General features: G+C 43.7%; 1 protein-coding gene across 3 annotated transcripts in view; it reads left to right on the top strand.

Moving 5' to 3' along the window:
- Nucleotides 1–24,778, top strand: part of BBOF1 (basal body orientation factor 1) — a 55,611-nt gene that overhangs the window by 3,205 nt on the left and 27,628 nt on the right. For 2 of the 3 annotated variants that reach the window (XM_066277731.1, XM_066277730.1), the window contains exons 2-4: nt 759–987; nt 8,744–8,809; nt 10,230–10,373. In XM_066277731.1, coding sequence (XP_066133828.1) covers nt 759–987; nt 8,744–8,809; nt 10,230–10,373 — 439 coding nt within the window. The remainder of the gene's footprint in view (nt 1–758; nt 988–8,743; nt 8,810–10,229; nt 10,374–24,778) is intronic. The other variant, XM_066277732.1, reaches the window with a different exon arrangement.

The following is a 24,778-nucleotide window of genomic DNA, read 5'->3' as shown; positions in this document are numbered from 1 at the left end:
AGAGAAACTAAGGCAATTAATTTGCAGTAGAGAGAGTCAGAGTCTTAAGATTGGGCAAATGGGAATAAAAAAGACAGTTCAAGTATGAGAGAATCAAAGAAGTAAATGAGCCTGACCAGGTGGTAGTGCAGTGGATAGAGCATCGGACAGGGATGCAGAGGACCAGATTTGAAACCCTGAGGTTGCCAGTTTGAGCACAGCTCATCCAGCTTGAGTGCGGGATCACCAGCTTAAGCATGGGGTTGCTGACTTGAGTGTGGGATCATAAACATGACCCCGTGGTTGCTGGCTTGAGCCCAAAGGCCGCTGGTTTGAAGCCCAAGGATGCTGGCTTCAGCAAGGGGTCACTTGCTCTGCTGTAGCCCCTGGTCAAGGCACATAAGAGAAAGCAATCCATGAATAAGTAAGGTGCCACAACAAAGAATTGATGCTTCTCCTCTCTCCCTTCCTGCCTGTCTGTCCCTCTCTGTCCATCTCTCTGTCTCTATCTCTCTTGATTAAAAAAAAAGAAATGAAAAGATGTGAAAGCTTTATGAAATGAATTTAACTTATTATGCCTTTCGTCTTTGTTTTTCCAGTCCTTTAGAGTTATGCTCCAAAGTTCCCTTCTTCCAAGTAAATATGTATTTCTTATTAACTATTTTATCCAATAATATTTGCTCATATGTGCCAGGCAATCCCAAGCAAAAAATAATTGAGATATATTACTACTATAGTAGAGATTTATTATATGCTGTCAATATCTTCTTCCCATGTAGGAAAGCAACAAAAACTGAAGAATCTGTAGTGGACAGAGCAAAGGCCAATGCCTCCCTTTGGGAGGCCAGGCTGGAACTCACAGAACTCTCTAGGATTGAGTACCGTGATACATCCCAAAGACTTGCAAAAACTAATGAGGAGTTAAAGAAACAGCAGTATATGTTGGAGAAAGACACAATGTCGGTATTAAGCTACCTGAAGATGCAGGATCAGGAGAAAGATAATATGGTAGGTGGGTAGAAACCTCCTGAGCCTTAGTAACTACCTCTGTGTTAGACTTCAAGGGTTTTGTGGGGTTTTTAATTTTTATTTTTATTTTTTTACAGAGACAGAGAAAGTCAGAGAGAGGGATAGATAGGGACAGACAGATGGGAACGGAAAGAGATGAGAAGCATCAATCATCAGTTTTTCGTTGTGACGTCTTAGTTGTTCATTGATTGCTCTCTCATATGTGTCTTGACTGCGGGCCCTCAGCAGACCAAGTAACCCCCTGCTTGAGCCAGCGACCTTGGGTCCAAGCTGGTGAGCTTTTAGCTCAAACCAGATGAGCCCCGCACTCAAGCTGGCAACCTCGGGGTCTCGAACCTGGGTCTTCCGCATCCCAGTCCGATGCTCCATCCACTGCGCCACCGCCTGGTAAAGCTAGACTTCAAGGGTTTTAATTTCTTGAAATCTTATTCACATAATTACCATTCAGTTGACTTTAATTCCCCTTGAAGCAGGATGCTATTTCAGAATGGCTTTACTGTCATAACGATCTTTTTTTTTTTTTTTTGCAAGACAGAGAGAGGGATAGACAGGGACAGACAGACAGGAATGGAGAGATGAGAAGCATCGATCATTAGTTTTTCATTGTGGGTTGCAACACCTTAGTTATTCATTGATTGCTTTCTTATATGTGCCTTGACCACGGGCCTTCAGCAGATCGAGTAACCCCTTGCTCGAACCAGCAACCTTGGGCTCAAGCTGGTGAGCTTTTGTTCAAACCAGATGAGCCTGCGCTCAAACTGGCAACCTCGGGATCTCGAATCTGGGTCTTCCACATCCCAGTCGGACACTTTATCCATTGCGCCACTGCCTGGTCAGGCTTTTTTTTTTTTTTTTTGAGAAAGAGAGAGAAACAGGAAGGGAGGGAGATGAGAAGCATCACCTTGTAGTTGTGTCACTTTAGTTGTTCATTGATTGCTTCTCATATGTGCCTTGACCAGGGGGCTCCAGTCAAACCATTGACCCCTTGCTCAAGCTGGTGACCTTGGGCTCAAGCCAGCAACCTTTGGGCTCAAGCCAGCGACAGTGGGATCATATCAATGATCCCATGCACAAGCCGACGACCCCACACTCAAGCTGGTGAGCCCGCACTCAAGCCAGATGAGCTTGCTCTCAAGCTGGTGAGCCTGTGCTCAAGGCAGGTGAGCCCGTGCTCAAGCCGGCAACCTGAGGCTTTTGAACATGGAACCTTGGTGTCCCTGGTCAATGCTCTATCCACTGTGCCACCATGGGTCAGGCCACTCATTTTTTTTTTATTGTTTATTTATGTTTGCTTCAGCACACATATAAACTAATATTGGAATGATGCAAAACATGGCTCCTACATAAAGATTCATGGATCATTCCATAGTTTTTTCAAATGCCTCTTTAAAATGAAAACTTCCTTATTTTATTATCTTTATCATATTTATTACTTTCTGTCCTGCTGTATGCATGTTACTTATGTATTTGTTTATTGTTTCTTTTTCTGATTAGAATGAAATATCTCAGAAGTAAAGAATTTGAGGCCTTTTTAAAATTGTTGTTCAGTGCTATATCTCCAGCACCTAGTACCTGACACTCATCAGATTTTTACATACATGAGTGAATGGCTTATGAGTGTACTGATGCTTTGAAAAAGTTAATAGCAATCAAAACTAAGTTCCAGATGATATTGAAGGCATATTAGAGAAATGAGACAACTGAGCATTTGTGTGGCTTTTATATATTTTATTAAAGTATAATTTTTTACACTAATGTTATTTTTAAACTCTTTCCTAGGCAACCTCTGTTTTTAAAATCAGTTTTTATTTTTAAGTTATTTATTGATTTTAGCGAGAGGAAGGGAGAGATCTTTTCCTGTATGTGCTCTGACTGGGGATTGAACTGGCAACCTCTGTGCTTCCATATGATGTTCTAACCAACCAAGCTATCTGGCCAGGGCTAAAATTAGGTTTTAAAAATATATATTTTAATTGACTTTTCTTGTTTGTGCCCTGACTGGGGATCAAACCCTTGATGTATCAGCACAATGCTGTAACCAACTGAGCTAACTAGCCAAGTCTATAAAATTACTTTTTGAACTGTAGTCATTATCAAAATTGTCTTTTATAAAGTATTTTTCTAAAGTAAGTTCTTAGTTCAGCCATACAAATAATTTTCATAATTTATTACATAGTAGTGTTATGTCCTGTATTAGCTAATTGATATTGGACTGCCTTTATCAGTGTCACTTGTGTTTCTTGATTTTTACCTGCCTCTATATAGCAAAGGCCCACATATGGCTATAGCAAATGCATAATTTTTCACAATCATATATGTCCATTAAAACAAAAGAAATTACTCTGAGAAGAAGTAAAGCAGATTCAATATATCCTGATTAGCTTGTCTATAGTTTTGTTACTCATTATTCTATATTGTAGAAATGCATCATTTTCTTGAACTTTATTTAAACTGTTATAGTCTTATGTTAATTGTAGAAATATTAAAAATAAAATGTTTTAAAAATTGTTATATCTTGAACAAAATTAGGAGATTTTCCTTAAGAGTGGATTTTTGTATTTAATGCTTTATTTAATTAATTACAAACTAAATCTCATTATTTTCATACCTGTTCTACATGGTTTAGGATTAGAATGAATGAGAAATTTTAAGGTTTTTTTTTTTTTGGTATTTTTCTGAAGTTGGAAACGGGGAGGCAGACAGACTCCCGCATGCACCCGACCAGGATCCACCCGGCACGCCCACCAGCCTATCCGGGGTGTCGCTCTGTTGCGACCAGAGCCACTCTAGCACCTGAGGCAGAGGCCTATAGAGCCATCCTCAGCGCCCAGGCCAACTTTGCTCCCATGGAGCCCTGGCTGCAGGAGGGGAAGAGAAAGACAGAGAGGAAGGAGAGGGGGAGGGGTGGAGAAGCAGATGGGCCCTTCTCCTGTGTGCCCTGGCCGGGAATCAAACCCGGGACTCCTGCACACCAGGCTGACGCTCTACTACTGAGCAAACTGGCCAGGGCCTTAGTAATTTTAAGTTTTTTTAAAAATAGTCTAAGACAGGGGTCCCCAAACTTTTTACACAGGGGGACTGGCCAGTTCACTGTCCCTCAGACCGTTGGAGGGCCAGACTATAAAAAAAAACTATGAACAAACCCCTATGCACACTGCACATATCTTATTTTAAAGTAAAAAAGCAAAACGGGAACAAATACAATATTTAAAATAAAGAACAAGTAAATTTAAATCAACAGACTGACCAGTATTTCAGTGGGAACTATGCTCCTCTCACTGACCACCAATGAAAGAGGTGCCCCTTCCAGAAGTGCGGTGGGGGCCAGATAAATGGCCTCAGGGGGCTGCATGCAGCCTGCGGGCTGTAGTTTGGGGACCCCTGGTCTAAGACATTATTTACAACATTTCACTTCTGTATCCTCTGATTGTATAACCATGTCAATGAGTGTTTTGTTTTAATACTTTTTTTCTAAAGATTTTATGTTTATTTTTTATTTTTATTTTTTGCATTTTTCCAAAGCTGGAAACGGGGAGGCAGTTAGACAGACTCCTGCTTGCGCCCAACTGGGATCCACCTGGCATGCCCACCAGGGGGTGATGCTCTGTCCATCTGGGGCGTCACTCTGTTGCATCCAGAGCCATCCTAGTGCCTGAAGCAGAGGCCACAGAGCCATCCTCAGCGCCCGGGCCATCTTTGCTCCAATGGAGCCTTGGCTGCGGGAAGGGAAGAGAGAGATAGAGAGGAAGGAGAGGGGGGAGGGGTGGAGGAGCAGATGGGCACTTCTTCTGTGTGTCCTGGTCGGGAATTGAACCCAGAACTCCTGCACGCCAGGCTGACGCTCTACCACTGAGCCAACCAGACAGGGCCTAATGAGTGTTTTTTTGGTTTTTTTTTTTGCATTTTTCTGAAGCTGGAAACAGGGAGAGACAGTCAGACAGACTCCCGCATGCGCCCGACCGGGATCCACCCGGCACGCCCACCATGGGGCGATGCTCTGCCCACCAGGGGGCGATGCTCTGCCCATCCTGGGCGTCGCCATGTTGCGACCCTCCTGGGTGTCGCCATGTTGCGACCAGAGCCACTCTAGCGCCTGGGGCAGAGGCCACAGAGCCATCCCCAGCGCCCGGGCCATCTTTGCTCCAATGGAGCCTTGGCTGCGGGAGGGGAAGAGAGAGACAGAGAGGAAGGCGCGGCGGAGGGGTGGAGAAGCAAATGGGCACTTCTCCTATGTGCCCTGGCCGGGAATCGAACCCGGGTCCTCCGCACGCTAGGCCGACGCTCTACCGCTGAGCCAACCGGCCAGGGCCGTAATGAGTGTTTAGTTTTAAAAGCTACTTAGCTCTGGCCAGCTGGCTCAGTGGTAGAGTATCAGCCCCGCATGTGGATGTCCTGGTTTGATTCCTGGCCAGGGCACATAGGAGAAGTGCCCATCTGCTTCTCCACCCTTCCTCCTCTCCATCCTCTCTATTTCTCTCTCTCTTCCCCTCCTGTAGCCAAGGCTCCATTGGAGCAAACTTGGCCCGGATGCTGAAGATGGCTGCATGGCATCTGCCTCAGATGCTAAAATGGCTCCGGTTGCAATGGAGTAAAGCCCCAGATGGGAAGAGCATTGCCCCCTGGTGGGCATGTCAGGTGGATTCCGGTGGGGCACATGTGGGAGTCTGCTTCTCTCTTCTCACTTCAAAAAAAAAAAAAAAAAAAAAAAAGCTACTTAGGTTTCCTACCAAAATCAGCATCCTTGGAGAAATGATTGATTCAGACTGGGACAGGAAAAGTAAAAGATGAGCTGGAATATCTATTGTTCCAGAGAGTAAGTAAAAATATTGAAGGACACAGGAACTAGCTGGAAGAGACTCCCACTGGCCAAATCTGGGACAATCAAAATAAATAATGATGGTTATAAATTAAAATCCATCAAATAAAGTATTTTCATGAGTACATACTACAAATAAATAAATACATAAATTAATAGATGAGGGAGAAGGAAAAGCTTTCCTTACAATAGAATATGGTAAGTTATTAAATTTCAAAGGGCTGGCCCAGCGGTAGAGCATCAGCCTGGCGTGCGGGGGACCTGGGTTCGATTCCCGGCCAGGGCACATAGGAGAAGCGCCCATTTGCTTCTTCACCCCCCCCTCCTTCCTCTCTGTCTCTCTCTTCCCCTCCCGCAGCCAAGGCTCCATTGGAGCAAAGATGGCCCGGGTGCTGGGGATGGCTCCTTGGCCTCTGCCCCAGGTGCTAGAGTGGCTCTGGTCACGGCAGAGCTACGCCCTGGAGGGGCAGAGTATCGCCCCCTGGTGGGCAGAGCGTAGCCCCTGGTGGGCGTGCTGGGTGGATCCTGGTCGGGCACATGCAGGAGTCTGTCTGACTGTCTCTCCCCGTTTCCAGCTTCAGAAAAAAAAAAAATTTCTAAGGGGTGATGATGAAGTTACAATAGTCACCATTTGGCATCACAGTAATGATTGATTCAGTCAAGAATCATCGGCCTAAAATAAAAAAAAATAAAAATAAATAAAAAATCATCGGCCTGACCAGGCAGTGGCGCAGTGGATAGAGCGTTGGATTGGGATGTGGAGGACCTAGGTTTGAGACACCAAGATTGCCAGCTTAAGCATGGGCTCATCTGGTTTGAGCAAGGCTCACCAGCTTGAGCTCAAGGTTGCTGGCTCAAGCAAGGAGTCACTCGGTCTGCTGTAGCCTCCCCCCTCCCCGTCAAGGCACATATGAGAAATCAATCAATAAACAACTAAAGAACCACAGTGAAGAATTAATGCTTCTCATCTCCCTCCCTGTCTGTCTGTCCCTATCTGTCCCACTCTCTGATTCTCTCTCTGTCTCTGCCACAAAAAAAAAAAAAAAAGAATCATCAGTGGATGCTAAAACTAGTGGGTGATAGTTTGATGAGCAGAAGGATATTGGCATAGTCTCAAAATACCTTCCCACAAATTACTTAATAATTACAAAAGGAAAAATAGTAACTTTTAAGTGGAGAAACTTGGCAGACACAATCTTAACGAATTGATTAAAATTGACATCAAGTCTGACCAGGCGGTGTCGTAGTGGATAGAGCGTCGGACTGGGACACGAAGGACCCAGATTCAAGACCCCGAGGTCACCAGCTTGAGCACAGGCTCATCTAGCTTGAGTAAAAAAGCTCACCAGCTTGGACCCAAGGTTGCTGACTCGAGCAAGGGGCTACTTGGTCTGCTGAAGGCCCGCGGTCAAGGCACATATGAGAAAGCAATCAATGAACAACTAAGGTGTCGCAACGAAAAACTGATGATTGATATTTCTCATCTCTCTTCGTTTCTGTCTGTCTGTCCCTATCTATACCTCTCTTTGACTCTCTTTGTCCCTATAAAAATAAATAAATAAGTAAATAAATAATTGACATTAATCACCTCATGATGTGATACACTAGGAAGGATACATCATCACTTTGGCAGTGTATGCCTTCCAAAAAATGCCTAACTTAAATCTACTCATAAAGTAACATCAAGCAGCCCTAACCCTGGCCAATATTTTTCAAAAATGTTGTTTTAGGTCCTGGCCGGTTGGCTCAGTGGTAGAGCGTCAGCCTGGCGTGCTGGAGTCCCAGGTTTGATTCCCAGCCAGGGCACACAGGAGAAGCGTGTGTGTATATTTCCAAAAGAATTTAAAGCAGGGTCTTGGAAAGATACTTGCATACCCATGTTTGTTAAAACATTATTCACATGGCCAAGAGGTAGAATCAGCCCAAATGTCCAGTGATAGGATGAATAAAGAAAAAGTTGTATAGCCTGATCGGGCGGTGGCGCAGTGGATAGAGCGCCGGACTGGGATTTGGAAGACCCAGGTTCGAGATCCCGAGGTTGCCAGCTTGAGCGAGGGCTCATCTGGTTTGAGCAAAAGCTCACCAGCTTGAGCCCAAGGGCGCTGGCTCGAGCAAGGGGTTACTCAATCTGCTGAAGGCCCGTGGTCAAGGCACGTATGAGAAAGCAATCAATGAACAATTAAGGTGTTGCAATGCGAAACGAAAAACTAATGATTAATGCTTCTCATCTCTCCATTCCTGTCTGTCCCTGTCTATCCCTCTCTCTAACTCTCTCTCTGTCTCTGTAAAAAAAAAAAAAAAGAAAAAGTAGTATATACATACATACAATGAAATGTTATTATACACCCTTAAAAAAGAAGAAAATCCTGTCACATGCTACCTGTCATATAACATGGATGAACCTCAAGGACATTATGTAAGGGAAATAAGCCAGTCACAAAAGGACCAATATTGTATGATTCCACTCATATCAAGTATCTAAAGTAGTCAAAATCCAGAAATAGAAACTAGAAAGGGCATTGCCAAGGGCTGTGGGGGAGGAGGAACAAATTACTGGTTCATGAGTATAGAGTTTCAGTTTGGCAAGATGCAAAAGTTACAGAGATCTGTTGTACAACACTGTGAATATACTTAACACTACTGAACTATACATTTAAAAATGGTTAAGGTAGTCAATTTAATGTGTTCTTTACCACAATTACAGAAAAAGTTACTCAGGTAATTCTGATGATAGCCAGGTTTCGGAAACTAGCAATAGCAACTTAAGAATATGAGGTATGTCCTCTCTTCCCTCCTTCCCACCTTACTCAACCTCTCTAACCCTGGTGGTTTTAATATGTGGAAACAAAGCTACTTAATAAAAGCAGGATACAGAGCAATTTTTTAACCTTTCTAACTCTGTATTTTCATCTTCTGCAGATTGAAAAACTAAAACAGCAATTGAATGAAACAAAGGAAAAAGCCCAAGAGGAGAAGGAAGAAATGGTATTTATTTACACTAATACTTCACTTACTGGGTGGTAAGGCTTCTGGGCAAGCTCATATTTAAAACACACAGAATAAATGAATAGGGCACACACCTGTTGTATAGAGGTTAAAAAGAAACATGAAAATATGTTAAAATTTAGAAAACCATCTGGTATTAGTGGTGCTTACTAATCCTGATTTTGACATTCTTTTTAGGGCTTTTCAGTGGACCACATTAAGAAATATAATTTTTAAAGATTAAAATATATTATGAGCCCAAACTAATATTTTCAATTCAGATGCAGGAATAGGGTTTTTACTTCATCTGTGTCTCCTTTCTCTCTCACCCAAAGTCTGGTTCATTATGATACCCATATAATGGTGTAGCTGCTTTAAAGCTCAATACATCAACCAGCTGTCACAGAACACTAATACCAGTGCTACCCCAACATGGATTGGCGGAAGCAGTTTAAGATTTTGTGGGGCACTTTTTCCATTAGGATATATACCAACAGGAATCTACTATCAAATTACAAGATTTAAAACCATTTGAAATAATTCCTCTCTGCAAGGTTATGCCACCAACTCAACAACACATTTTGCTTTTGATTTTTAGGAGTTGCTTTTGATAAATTTCATTGTGCATATAAAATTATGTAATTATATAAATATAATAATATGAAATATGTGGTTTTAAATCAAATCTACCAATCATGTTATATTCTGAGAAAACTACTGTCCATGTGTTCATAATATACCAGAGTATATTGTCAAAATGGATTTTTGTCAACATGACAGGTGAGAAATGGTGTTTCACTGCATTTCAGTTTGCATTTCTCTTATGAGCTAGATGTTTGAAGGTCTTTCGCATTACTTTTATTTTGTGTTCCTTTATTTTTTTACTATTATTGGTCCTTTTTCTTCTTCTTTCTTTTTTCTTCCTTTTCTCTCTCCTCTTCTTCCTAATTTTCCTCCTCCTCTTCCTTTCTTCTCCTCTCTCCTCCACCATTCTTCCTCTTTCTTCCACCTTCTCCTTCTTTCTTTCTTTCTTTCTTTCTTTCTTTCTTTCTTTCTTTCTTTCTTTCTTTCTTTTTTAGAGATATTAGTCCTTCCTTTCTTAGTTTATTAATCTTAATTTAGGGTCAGAGATGTTATTTATCTTTCTTACAAATTAAAATCTTTTTTAGTTTTATGCATCTTGTTAATAAATATCTGCATTTTTCCTGTACATGATCAGCACATTCTAGAATTTTTCTTATTCAAAGCACTGGTATCTTTTAAAAGAAATTAAAACTTTATGCAAAAATAAAAAGAGTGTGTTTATTCAAAGATAGACAATTGACTTAAGGCTTCAAATGGAACATGACTGTGGGACTTCGGTTTTTCTTCCTAACTCATTTACCTGGTTTATTTATTTACTTATTTATTTTACATACAGGAACAAAAGTACACTGTGCAAATAAGTGAGCTGGAGGGACAGTTCAATCAGAAAGCCAAAGAAATTGGAATGATTCAGGTAGAACTAAAAACAATAAAACAATTCCAAAAGAGAAAAATCCAACTGGAGCAAGAATTAGAGGATGTAAGTTTCTTTCTTTCTTTCTTTTGTAAAAGGAGGTTAGAATTAACTACTGTGTCTGCAAAAAGCCTTCACTGACATTTACTGCTGTGTGATGGTAAAGGACTCCCTTTACATTTTAGAGATATTTTTGACAGTAAAAGTGTAAGGCATACCAGTTAGGGCTGGATGCAGAAGGTCTCTATGGTTAGACTTTTCTTTTTCTAAGCATTGATTTCTTTGTAAAGTCACCAAATTTTAGCCAGCACGTCCTTCCACTTTTATCAGTAGTCAAACCTTCAGAGTGACTTCAGTTAGAAACAAACTATGGTTCTTTGAAAACATTAGGGGCAAAGTAACAAAGCCCAAAAAGAAGATATGTTTATCCTGACCGGGTGGTGGCGCAGTGGATAAAGCGTCAGACTGGGATGCAGAGGACCTAGGTTCGAGACCCCGAGGTTGCCAGCTTGAGTGCGGGCTCATCTGGTTTGAGCAAAACTCACCAGCTTGAGCCCAAGGTCGCTGGCTCAGGCAAGGGGTCACTCAATCTGCTGAAGGCCCGCGGTCAAGGCACATACGAGAAAGCAATCAATGAACAACTAAGGTGTCGCAACAAAAAACTGATGATTGATGCTTCTTATCTTTCTCTGTTCCTGTCTGTCTGTCCCTGTAAAAAAAAAAAAAAAGATATGTTTAGACTGATAAATGATAATTTTAGAACATTTTGGAAGGCTCTCTGGGTAGGTGTGGGTGGGATGAAGAAAATTGAATACTTTTAGAAAGTTTCTGTGATCTTCTTTGCCCTTTCTCTTACTTTCCATTCCCTCCGCTCAGAATGTAGTTTTCTTGCATTAATCATAATACACAAATGTCAGAGATGAGTGCCGGGCATAAGTAGCTGAAGTCAGCTTTGTGACTTTGGGCAAGTTACTTAACCTTTTATACCTTGGTTTCTTCATCTGTATAATAAGAGTCTTATAGAGTAATTGTTAGGATTAAGTGAGTTCATATGTGTAAAGTGTAGCATTGGCTGATTTCCTTAGAAGCAAATACTTTTATTATGGCCAATTTCAAGATACTGATGCTTTAACAACCTGCTAGCAAAATTCCTGGTATAAACTGGCTCTAACACACCACAGTACATGAATACTGCTACTAATATTAGTACTAGTAATAATAAAAATAGTAGTGCTGCCAAAGATAACTATATAGCATGTAGTGTAGGGGCTAATAGTTGGTGCTCTAGCCTGACCTGTGGTGGCTCAGTGGATAAAACATGGACCTGGACCACTGAGGTCGCTGGTTCAAAGCCCTGGGCTTGTCTGGTCAGGGCACATATGGGAATTGATGCTTCCTGCTCCTCCCCCACGCCTCTCCTCTCTAAAAATGAATAATTAAAAAGTTTGTGCTCTGAAGTCACACTGTCAGAGTATAAATACTGTCTGCATTACTTACTTTTGGGTATCTTGTTATATTTCCTAATCTGTAACATGGAGATAAGAATAATAGTACCAACTTCAAAGGGTCATTGTGAATAATAAGTGAAATGTTGTACATGCTTGACACTGTGTGATAAATATTATCTTTCATTAAGCAGAATCCTGCGGCTGTTATTGCTCCTGCTAAAATTATGATTATTACAATTAGTACTATTTAAGGCCCTTCCTCTAGTCCTTTTAGAACCTCTCACTCTCAATCACGGTATATCTGCCATGCATGCAGTGTTTCTCAAGTTCTCCTCAGGCTATCCAGCAAGAACCAGAGTTCCTCCATCTTGCTTCTGTTTACCTTTTAGCTAAATGCCAAATTGAAAAGGCATACGAGAAATGAATAAGGCAGATATGATAATGTAGTGGTTGACATCATGGATGTCAACCTGGCTCTGCAGAGTGGCCCTGGGTAGTCTGTTAACTTCTCTGCATCTTAGATTCCTCATTTGTAAATTTTGGCTATCATATCACCTGTCTTCTCTTAGAGATGTTGTGTGGACTAAGTAATGTAATGTGTGTAAAGTACTGGGTACATTGGCTCCTATCCCTAGCAATAGTAGCCACATAATAATTATTGATGTTTTTTAAAATTTTTTTATTTTTATTTATTTATTCATTTTAGAAAAGAGAGACACAGAGAGAGAGAGAAAGAGAGAGAGAGAGAGAGAGAAACAGAAGCAGAGAGAGAAGGGGGGCTTAGGAGCAGCAAGCATCAACTCCCATATGTACCTTCATTGGGCAAGCTCAGGGTTGTTGTTGTTTTTTTTTTTTGCTTTTTTTAAAAATTATTTATTTATTCATTTTAGAGAGGAGAGACAGAGAGAGAGAGAGACAGAGAGACAGAGAGAGGAGAGACAGAGAGAGACAAGGGGAGGAGCTGGAAGCATCAACTCCCATATGTGCCTTGACCAGGCAAGCCCAGGGTTTCAAACCGGCGAACTTAGCATTTCCAGGTCGACGCTTTATCCACTGTGCCACCACAGGTCAGGCAAGCCCAGGGTTTCAAACCGGAGACCTCAGCATTTCCAGGTTGACTCTTTATCCACTGCGCCACCACAGGTCAGGCAAGCCCAGGGTTTTGAACCGGCGACCTCAGTGTTCCAGGTCGTCACTTTATCTACTGTGCCACCACAGGTCAGGCTAATTATTGATGTTTTGTCAGAACATTTCAGGCAAGGTGGGTAGTGGGGAAACACTTTATTAGATTGAAAGGAATGTGTTTTAATTCCTTATCATAATTGTGTAGTTATCCCAAAACCCTCCCATCAGGCTGACTTTGTTCCTGAACTTGATTACTTGTTGCTTTAAATCATTATAACTGTGGCTTTAAAATTGTTCTTTTTTTTAAAATTGTTCTTAATTTACGTAGTTCACCATTATACAAACTCCTTTGCAGTATTTTCTGGGGAACTTTCCCCTCCTATGAATTTCAAGTTCTTTAAAGTCCTTAAAATAAGTTACATAATTGTCTTCTCTAGTTATTTTATGTTTGTATTCTTTCCTCTTTGTAAACTAAGGAGAAAAAAGGAGCCAAATCATCTACTTGTGTATGTACTTATCACTGTTCACAAGTTCCTAGACTAGTACTTAATAATAAAACTTGCTGCCTGACCTGTGGTGGCGCAGTGGGATAAAGCGTCGATCTAGAACACTGAGGTCACCGGTTCGAAATCCTGGGCTTGCCTGGTCAAGGCATATGTGGGAAGTTCATGCTTCCTGTTCCTCCTCCTTCTCTCTCTCTCTCTCTCTCTCTCTCTTCCCTCTCTGAAAATTGAATAAATAAAGTCTTTTAAAAAATCATGTTAAAATAAATAATAATAAAACTTGCTAAATGAATGATATGGAACCATCTAAAACTAAAACCTTTCTTAGGCCCTGGCCGGTTGGCTCAGTGGTAGAGCGTCGGCCTGGCATGCGGGGGACCCGGGTTCGATTCCCGGCCAGGGCACATAGAAGAAGCGCCCATTTGCTTCTCCACCCCACCCCCTCCTTCCTCTCTGTCTCTCTCTTCCCCTTCCGCAGCCAAGGCTCCATTGGAGCAAAGATGGCCCGGGCGCTGGGGATGGCTCCTTGGCCTCTGCCCCAGGCGCTAGAGTGGCTCTGGTCGCGGCAGAGCGACCCCCCGGAGGGGCAGAGCATCGCCCCCTGGTGGGTAGAGCGTCACCCCTGGTGGGTGTGCCGGGTGGATCCCGGTCGGGCGCATGCGGGAGTCTGTCTGACTGTCTCTCCCCGTTTCCAGCTTCAGAAAAATACAAAAAAAAAAACACCTTTCTTAGAAGTCATAAAATCCTAGAGCTCAAAGAAACTTTAGGCCCTCTTTAAGCCATTTTACAGATGAGAAAAACTGAGACACAAAGTTATGTGACTTTCATGGTAAGTTGTAGAACTGGTAACAGTATCCCAGCATCCTGAATTTCTGTCAGGACCTCTAGTGTTGCTCCCTCTATTTCCTTTATTTTTTTCTTTTTCTGAGAGACAGAATCAGAGAGAGGGACAGATAAGGACAGACAGACAGGAAGGAAGAGAGCTGAAAAGCATCAATTCTTCATTGCGGCTCCTTAGTTGTTCATTGATTGCTTTCTCATATGTGCCTTGACCAGGGGGCTACAGCAGAGCCAGTGACCCCTTGCTCAAGCCAGCGAACTTTGGGTTTTGAGCCGGCAAGTTTTGGGCTCAAGACAGCGACCATGGGGTCAAGTCTGTGATCCCAAGCCTAAGCCAGCGACCCCATGCTCAAGCTGGTTAGCCCACACTCAAGCCAAATGAGCCTGTGCTCAAGCTGGTGACCTCGGGGTTTCAAACCTGGGTCCTCCACATCCCAGTCTGATGCACTATCCACCGCACCACTGCCTGGTCAGGCTTGCTCTCTCTATTCCTTCACCTGCATTAGTTACCTATTACAGTAGAGCAAATTGACCCCCAAATCTAATGGCTTAAGACAAGCAATAATAAACATTAAAAGCACAATTTCTATGAGTCAGGAATTTAGGAGCTGTTTAGTGGGGCAGTTCTAGCTCAGGGTCTCTTATTAGATTGCAGTGAAGATATCAGCCCGGGCTACAGCCATCTGAGGGCTTGATTGGAGCTTGAGTATTTAAGGTGCCAATTCACATGGCTGTCACATCGGTGCTGGTAATTACTGGGAGGTTTTGACTTCTTTCCATGTAGGCCTCTTCATAAGAACAGAAGGTGTTCATAAGAACATTTGAGTGTTCTCACAACTTGGATGAATTCATGCAGAGTGAGTCATCCAAGAGAAAGCCAAACAGAAGCTATCCTTTTCTTTTCTTTTTTTTGTATTTTTCTGAAGTTGGAAACGGGGAGGCAGTCAGACAGACTCCCGCATGCGCCCAACCAGGATCCACCCAGCATGCCCACCAGGGGGCAATGCTCTGCCCATCTGGGGCGTCACTCTGTTGCAACCAGAGCCATTCTAGCGCCTGAGGCAGAGGCCACAGAGCCATCCTCAGCGCCAAGGCCAACTTTGCTCCAATGGAGCCTTGGCTGCGGGAGGGGAAGAGAGAGACAGAGAGGAAGGAGAGGGGGAGGGGTGGAGAAGCAGATGGGTGCTTCTCCTGTGTGCCCTGGCTGGGAATCGAACCCGGGACTCCTGCATGCCAGGCCAACGCTCTACCACTGAGCCAACCGGCCAGGGTAACTATCCTTTTCTTTTTTTTTTTTTTTTTTTTTTCATTTTTTCTGAAGCTGGAAACAGGGAGAGACAGTCAGACAGACTCCCGCATGCGCCCGACCGGGATCCACCCGGCACGCCCACCAGGGGCGACGCTCTGCCCACCAGGGGGTGATGCTCTGCCCATCCTGGGCGTCGCCATGTTGCGACCAGAGCCACTCCAGCGCCTGAGGCAGAGGCCACAGAGCCATCCCCAGTGCCCGGGCCATCTCTGCTCCAATGGAGCCTCGGCTGCGGGAGGGGAAGAGAGAGACAGAGAGGAAAGCGCGGCGGAGGGGTGGAGAAGCAAATGGGCGCTTCTCCTGTGTGCCCTGGCCGGGAATCGAACCCGGGTCCTCCGCACGCTAGGCCGACGCTCTACCGCTGAGCCAACCGGCCAGGGCCACTATCCTTTTCTTGAACTAGCCAGAAATCACATAGCGTGACTTCTGTCTTAAGTTATTAGTTAGAAGCAAATCTCTAAGTCTGTCCCCACTGGAGTGAAGAATTACATTCAATCATTTGAGAGGACTGTCAAGCCATGGACATATATTAAAACCAGCACACCACTGCAGTCCAAAATACTACTATAAGAATTACCTTAAAATATCACAATTCTGATGATATTCTGATCACCTCCTTCAAAAATCTTCTTTAAGCCCTGGCCGGTTATATACTTGATAGGGGCAGAGAAGCAGTAAGGGAGAAAGATGAGAAGCATCAATTCTTTGTTACGGCTCCTTAGTCTCATTAGTTGTTTATTAATTGCTTTCTCATATGTGCCTTGATGAGGGGGGGGCTACAGCAGAGTGAGTGACCCCTTGCTCAAGCCAGCAACCTTGGGCTCAAGCTGGTGAGCCCCTGCTCAAGCTGGCGACCTCAGGAATTCAAACCTGGGTCCTCCACGTCCCAGTCCAATGCTCTATCCCAGGGGTCCCCAAACAACGGCCCGCTGAGGCCATTTATCTGGCCCCCGCCGCACTTCCAGAAGGGACACCTCTTTCATTGGTGGTCAGTGAGAGGAGCACAGGATGCTCCTGGAGTACTGTATGTGGTGGCGCCGCTCACTCACGTACAGTACTACTTTCGGTGATGCGGGATGCACACATCACGGCTCCAGAAGTGCGTCATATCACTTGTTACAGCTAGCAGTGACAAATATGGAACCGGACATTGACCATCTCATTAGCCAAAAGCAGGCCCATAGTTCCCATTGAAATACTGGTCAGTTTGTTGATTTAAATTTACTTGTTCTTTATTTTAAATATTGTATTTGTTCCCGTTTTGTTTCTTTACTTTAAAATAAGATATGTGCAGTGTCATAGGGATTTGTTCATTGTTTGTTTTTAAAAATTTTTTTATTTATTCATTTTAGAGAGGAGAGGGAGAGACAGAGAGAAGAGAGGAGAGACAGAGAGAGAGAAGTGGGGGAGGAGCTAGAAGCATCAACTCCCATATGTGCCTTGACCAGGCAAGCCCAGGGTTTCGAACCAGCGACCTCAGCATTTCCAGGTCGACGCTTTATCCACTGCGCCACCACAGATCAGGCCATAGTTTTTTTATAGTCTGGCCCTCCAATGGTCTGAGGTACAGTGAACTGGCCCTGTGTAAAAAGTTTGGGGACCCCTGCCTTAGTTGTTCATTGATTGCTTTCTCATATGTGCCTTGACCGTGGGCCTTCAGCAGACTGAATAACCCCTTGCTCGAGCCAGCAGCGTTGGGTCCAAGCCGGTGAGCTTTGCTCAAACCAGATGAGCCCATGCTCAAGCTGGCAACCTCGGGGTCTCGAACCTGGGTCTTCTTCCACATCCCAGCCCAATGCTCTATCCACTGCACCACCGCCTGGTCAGGCTATCTTGATATTATATTTATCATTTGTCTTATCTCCTTTGTTAGATTGTAAGTTCTTTGAGATACAAAGCCTTGTCTTTTGTATTCATCAAAATACTAGATACATAGTAATGCTCAGTGAATATTTGCTACATGCTGAGTGGATCTTTTCATTAAAAATGTAGTTGAAGGGCCTGATCTGTGGTGTCACAGTGGATAAAGTGTCAACCTGGAATATTGAGGGCACCGGTTTGAAACCTTGGGCTTGTCTGGTCAAGGCACATATGGAAATTGATGCTTCCTGCCCCTCTCTCTTCTCTCTCTCTCTCTCTCCTCTCTAAAATGAATAAATAATCTTTTTAAAAAATATAATTGAGGCCCTGGCTGATTGGCCCAGTGTGTGGAAGTTCCAAGTTCGATTCCCAGCCAGAGCACACAGGGGAAGTGCCCATCTGTTTCTCCATGCTTCCTCCTCTCCTTTCTCTCTGTTTCTCTCTCCCCCTTCTGCAGCCAAGGCTCCATTGAAGCAGAGTTGGCCCAAATGCTGAGGATGGCTCCATGGCCTCTGTTTCAGGCGCTAGAATGGCTCCAGTTGCAACGGAGCAAAAGCTCAAATGGGCAGGGCATAGTCCCCTAGTGGGTATGCCAGGTGGATCCCAGTCAGGCACATGCGGGAGTCTGTCTCTCTGCCTCCTCGCTTCTCACTTCAGAAAAGTACACACACACACACACACACACACACACATACACAAAAGTAATTTGAAGGGATATCAAGTTTTCTACTAACTGGATGGGAGGAATATTTTCACAGTGTATACATAATCAAATTATCACTTCCCTGGCCAGGTAGCTCAGTTGGTTAGAGCAATGTCTCAATATGCCAAGGGTGTAGGCTTGATCCCTGGTCAGGGTACATATGAGAATCAACTAATGAAGGCATAAATAAGTGGAACAACAGATCGGTGTTTCTCTCTCTCCCTTTCTCTCTCTCTAAAATCAATAAATAAAAATTTTAAAAACATTTTTATATACATTTGAAATACCTTACAGTTTTGTCATTTATGCCTCAATAAAGCTGAAAAAAATTTAGAAGGGATGTTAAGTTTTATATAAAAATGCTACAAATTGAATCAAGTTAAGTTTCTTAACTTTTCAGGACCTCTCAAAATAGTCTTCCTAAGGGGATGTATACATTCTGAATCTAAGTGAATTAGGAACTAGTTTAATTCTGGTAGGCTGTACTGTGAATTTTTTTTAAGTTTTATTTTTTATTTTAATTTTTATTTATTTTGAGAGAGAGAAAGAGAAAGAAAAAGAGAGTAGGAGGAAAGAGAGATGCTTAACTCATAGCTGCATTGCTTTAGTTCATTGATTACTTCTCAGATGCCATGAGGGGAGGTAGTGGGAGAAGGGTGGGGTGCTGCTCAAGCCCAGCCAGTGACCCCTTGCTCAAGCCAGTGACCTTGAGCTTCAAGTCAGCAACCTCAGGGTCATGTTGATGATCCTGCGCTCAAGCTGGCAAGCCTGCCTATCTTAAACTGGATGAGTTTGTGTTTAAACTGTTGACCTTAGGATTTTGAACCTGAGACCTCAGCATACCAGGTCGATGCTCTATCCACTGCACCACCACTGGTTTGGCAACACTGTGATTTTTTTTTTAAGAGCAATGTTGCCACCTAGAGGGCAAATAGATTTCATACCCCTTCTAAGAGAGCTGTTGGGCTAGGAAGAATTAAGATTCAAAGGCTTATGGGGAAAAATAAGGTGGTTCTGTGGAATATGGAAAAATTAAGGCTGATGTGGGGGCCCATGAACTTAAAATTGGGGTATTCATAAATGAAGAAAAATAATTATACTGTGTAATACAATTCATTGTACAACTTTAAAAGAGGCTAATTACATTTAGATTGTCAAAAGGTAGTCAAAGCATATATTTTAAAGAAAAAAATGATTCCTATCTGATTAGCAGAAGCAGCATACATTGGTACATTGTAGTGATTATTGTTTTTTTGTTTTTTGTTATTGTTGCTTTTTACAGCGACAGAGAGAGAGTCAGAGAGAGGGACAGATAGGGACAGACAGACAGGAAGGGAGAGAGATGAGAAGCTTCAATTCTTTGTTGTGGCTCCTTAGTTTTTTTAAAATTTATTTATTTATTTATTTATTTTAGAGGGGAGAGAGAGAGGGAGAGAGAGAGAGAGAAGGGGGGAGGAGCTGGAAGCATCAACTCCCATATGTGCCTTGACCAGGCAAGCCCAGGGTTTCGAACCGGCAACCTCAGCATTCCAGGTGGACGCTTTATCCACTGTGCCACCACAGGTCAGGCGCTCCTTAGTTTTTCATTGATTGCTTTCTCATATGTGCCTTGACTGGGGGGCTACAGCAGAGCAAGTGACCTTGGACTCAAGCCAGCAACCTTAGGCTTCAAGCTAGCGACCTTTGGGCTCAAGCCAGCGACCATGGGATCATGTTTATGATCGCACGCTCAAGCCAGTGACTCTGCTCTCAAGCCTGATGAGCCTGCACTCAAGCTGGTGACCTCAGGGTTTCGAACCTGGGTCCTCAGCGTCCCAGTCCAATGGTCTATCCGCTGCGCCACTGCATGGTCAGGCACAGTGATTATTGTTTTAATAAATTGTTTTGTCTTTGCTTTTTTTTTTTTTTTTTTTTTTTTTTTCATTTTTCTGAAGCTGGAAACAGGGAGAGACAGTCAGACAGACTCCCGCATGCGCCCGACCGGGATCCACCCGGCACGCCCACCAGGGGCCACGCTCTGCCCACCAGGGGGCGATGCTCTGCCCATCCTGGGTGTCGCCATGTTGCGACCAGAGCCACTCTAGCGCCTGGGGCAGAGGCCACAGAGCCATCCCCAGCGCCCGGGCCATCTTTGCTCCAATGGAGCCTTGGCTGCGGGAGGGGAAGAGAGAGACAGAGAGGAAAGCGCGGCGGAGGGGTGGAGAAGCAAATGGGCGCTTCTCCTGTGTGCCCTGGCCGGGAATCGAACCCGGGTCCTCCGCATGCTAGGCCGATGCTCTACCGCTGAGCCAACCGGCCAGGGCGCTTTTTTTTTTTTTTGTCAGAGTGCTGATACCCATTTCAGCAAATTCAACTAATGAAAAAAAATCCCCCCCAACAAAAAAAACCCCACACACAAACACCTAGGGGGGATAACCATTGTTAATATTTTGGTATATTCTGTTCCTTTGTCTTCCTCTGCTATGTAGAAACATATTAAAAATATTTTTACTAAAATGAGGTCATGATGTACATATTATTAAGCTGGTATTTTCATTTTGTATATTATGAACATTTTTCAATGCCATTACATATTTTTCTATAAAATCTTTTGACTAGATACATGAAATGATATTGAGTAGATGTATTATGATTTATTAATTGGTCCCTTCTTGGACATTTTGACTTTTTTTCTAAATTTTCACTATTGTAAACTGTGATGAACATCTAAGTAACAAAATTATTTTATTTATATATATATATTATATATATATATATATTATATATATATATATTTTTTTTTTTTTGGTATTTTTCCGAAGCTGGAAACGGGGAGGCAGTCAGACAGACTCCTGCATGCACCGGACCGGGGTCCACCTGGCATGCCCACCAGGGGGCGATGCTCTGCCCATCTTGGGGCATTGCTCTGCCGCAATCAGAGACATTCTAGCGCCTGAGGCAGAGGCCACAGAGCCATCCTCAGCACCCGGGCAAACTTTGTTCCAATGGAGCCTTGGCTGTAGGAGGGGAAGAGAGAGACAGAGAAGAAGGAGAGGGGGAGAGGTGGAGAAGCAGATGGGCGCTTCTCCTGTGTGCCCTGGCTAGGAATCGAACTCGGGACTCCTGCACGCCAGGCTGACGCTCTACCACTGAGCAAACTGGCCAGGGCCTATTTTTTTATATTAATTAGTGTTTAGAATAACTTAAAAATTTTTTTCATTTATTGACTTTTAGAGAAAGAACAGAAAGCAGAGAGAGGGAGAAACATTGATTTGTTGTCCCACTTATTTATGCATTCATTGGTTGATTCTTATATGTGCCCTATCTAGGATTTAAACCCATAACCGTGGTGGTATCAAGACATGGCTCTAAGTAACTGAGCTCTCTGGCAAGGGTCTAGGACTATGATGGCAAACCTTTTTGTAAACTGCCCACTTTTGCAGTGCTGGTCAACCTGGTCCCTCCAGCCCACTAGTGGGCATTCCAGCTTTCATGGTGGGCGGTAGCAGAGCAACCAAAGGGCGCTGTGATGGGCCCACCATGAAAGCTGGAACATCCACTAGTGGGCGGGAGGGACCAGGTTGACCAGCACTGCAAAAGTGGGCAGATTTTTTTGGCCTGACCTGTGGTGGCACAGTGGGATAAAGCATAGATTTGGAACACTAAGGTCGCTGGTTCAAAACTCCAGACTTACCTGGTCAAGGCACATATGGGAGTGGATGCTTCCTGCTCCTCCTTCTCTCTCTGTCTCTCTCTCTCTCTCTCTCTCTCTCTCCCTCTTTCCCTCTCTCTCCTCTCTGAAAATTGAATAAAGTCTTTAAAAAAAAAAAAGTGGGCAGATTTTTATAAAATGGTTCGCCATCACGGGTCTAGGATAACTTCTTAGAAGGGAATTTGTAGGTTAAAGAACATGAACTTTTAAAGATTTTTCATATGTATTATGTAATTATCTTTCAAAAGATTTCTTTATATATGTATGTATGGCCTGACCAGGCGGTCATGCAGTGGATAGAGCATCAGATTGGGATGCAGAGGACCCAGGTTCGAGACCTCGAGGTCGCCAGCTTGAGCGCTGGCTCATCTGGTTTGAGCAAGGCTCACCAGCTTGGGTTCAAGGTCGCTAGCTCCAGCAAAGGGTTACTCAGTCTGCTGTAGCCCCACAGTCAAGGCACATATGAGAAAGCAATCAATGAACAACTAAGGTGTTGCAACAAAAAACTAATGATTGACGCTTCTCATCTCTCTCCGTTCCTGTCTGTCTGTCCCTATCTATCCCTCTCTCTGTCTCTGTAAAAAAAAAAAAATAATAGCCCTGGCCGGTTGGCTCAGCAGTAGAGCGTCGGCCTGGCGTGCGGGGGACCCAGGTTCGATTCCCGGCCAGGGCACATAGGAGAAGCGCCCATTTGCTTCTCCACCCCCCCTCCTTCCTCTCTGTCTCTCTCTTCCCCTTCCGCAGCCAAGGCTCCATTGGAGCAAAGATGGCCCGGGCGCTGGGGATGGCTCCTTGGCCTCTGCCCCAGGCGCTAGAGTGGCTCTGGTCGCTGCAGAGCGACGCCCCGGAGGGGCAGAGCATCGCCCCCTGGTGGGCAGAGCGTCGCCCCTGGTGGGCGTGCCGGGTGGATCCCGGTCGGGTGCATGCGGAAGTCTGTCTGACTGTCTCTCCCTGTTTCCAGCTTCAGAAAAAATACAAAATTAATAATAATAATAATAATATGTATGTATGTATATATGTATTTATTTATTTATAGATTTTCGAGGGAGTCCAATGGCATATGAAAAGTTCATGCCCGCCCAAAAAGAAAAGTTCATGCCCCTCAACACACATGCTGGGATGGTGGACATTTCCATAAACTTTTATATTGATTGACATTAATTTTGAAAGTCTTTGTCAATGTAAGAGGCCATCCCTTCATCCCCCCTTTTATATTTTATTAAATTTATTGGGATTACATTGGTTAATAAAATTATATAGGTTTCAAGTGGACAATTCTATAATGCGTTATCTTTATATTACATTGTGTGTTCACCACCCCAAATCAAGTCTCCTTTCATAATCATATATTTGACCCACCCTACCCTTTCTGCCTTCCTCGCATTGCGCTTTCCTCTGGTAACAACCATACTGTTGTCTGTGTCTATGAGTTTTTGTTTGTCTTGTTTGTTGCTTTCATTTTTATATTCCATATATAAGTGAAATTATATGTTTCTTGACCTTTTCTGACTGACTTATTTCACTTAGCATGATATTCTCAATATATCCATGTTGTTGTAAACAGTATTTCATCTTTTCTTATGGTTGAATAGTATTAAGAGGCCATTAAAAGATTATATAAAAGTACAGGGAAAAGAAAAACATCTAAAACAGATTATAGTAAGGAGTGTTAAGTATAAGTGGGAATAGTACTTATTATATTAAATGGTTACTATTGTAAGTACATGTACCATTTGTTATTCGAATCTTGCCATACCCCTACACGATAGCTACTATTATTATCTTCTTTTTATTCCTGGAGACTGAGAAGTTAAGTGACTTGCCCAGAGTCAAACAGCTGGTGAGAGACCTAGCACTTGAATTCTGGTCTGTCCGATGCAAAGCCCTTCTCACTGCCCTTTTTTTTTTTTTTTTTTTTTTTTGTATTTTTCTGAAGCTGGAAACGGGGAGAGACAGTCAGACAGACTCCCGCATGCGCCCGACCGGGATCCACCCGGCATGCCCACCAGGGGGCGAAGCTCTGCCCACCAGGGGGCGATGCTCTGCCCCTCCAGGATGTCTCTCTGTTGCGACCAGAGCCACTCCAGCGCCTGAGGCAGAGGCCAAGGAGCCATCCCCAGCACCCGGGCCATCTTTGCTCCAATGGAGCCTCGCCGCAGGAGGCGAAGAGAGAGACAGAGAGGAAGAAGAGGGGGAGGGGTGGAGAAGCAGATGAGCATTTCTCCTGTGTGCCCTGGCCAGGAATCAAACCCGGGACTTCTGCACGCCAGGCCGACGCTCTACCACTGAGCCAACCGGCCAGGGCCTCACTGCCTTTTTTATGGCATGAATATTAGATTGAATATACCTGGTTTCATCTGATTGATTCTTGCTAGTAAATATACCCTACAAAATCATAGCTTTAAAAAAAAAAAATCATAGCTTTAACTTAGCTCCACTTTCTTTGCGTAGAAGAATTTTAAAAATAATTTTTATTGCCTGACCAGGTGGTGGCGCAGTGGATAGAGCATTGATCTGGGATGCTGAGGACCCAGGTTCAAAACTCCGAGGTTGCTGGATTGAGCATGGGCTCATCCAGCATGAGTGCAGGGTCACCAGCTTGAGCATGGGATCAAAGACATGACCTCATAGTTGCTGGTTTGAGCCTAAAGGTCACTTACTTGAAGCCCAAGGTTGCTGGCTTGAGCAAGGGGTCACTGGCTCAGCTGGAGCCCCCCAGTCAAGGCACATATGAGAAAGCAATCAATAAATAGCTAAAGTGCCTCACCTATAAGTTGATGCTTCTCAGCTCTCTCCCTTCCTGTCTGTTTCTCTAGCGTGTGTATGTAAAAATAAATAAATAAATTTTATTTATTAACTTGAGAGAGAGAGAGAGAAAGAGAGAGAGAGAAAGAGAGAGAGAGAGAGAGAGAGAGAGAGAGATCTATTTGTTCCTGTGTGTGCCCTGACTGGGGAACCTCAACCTTAGTGTATCAGGACAATACTCTAGCCA

Source organism: Saccopteryx bilineata, chromosome 4 (genome assembly GCF_036850765.1).
Source record: "Saccopteryx bilineata isolate mSacBil1 chromosome 4, mSacBil1_pri_phased_curated, whole genome shotgun sequence".
NCBI lineage: Eukaryota > Metazoa > Chordata > Mammalia > Chiroptera > Emballonuridae > Saccopteryx > Saccopteryx bilineata.
The sequence above is the reverse complement of the archived record's forward strand: the minus strand, read 5'-3'. Positions and strand labels throughout refer to the sequence as shown.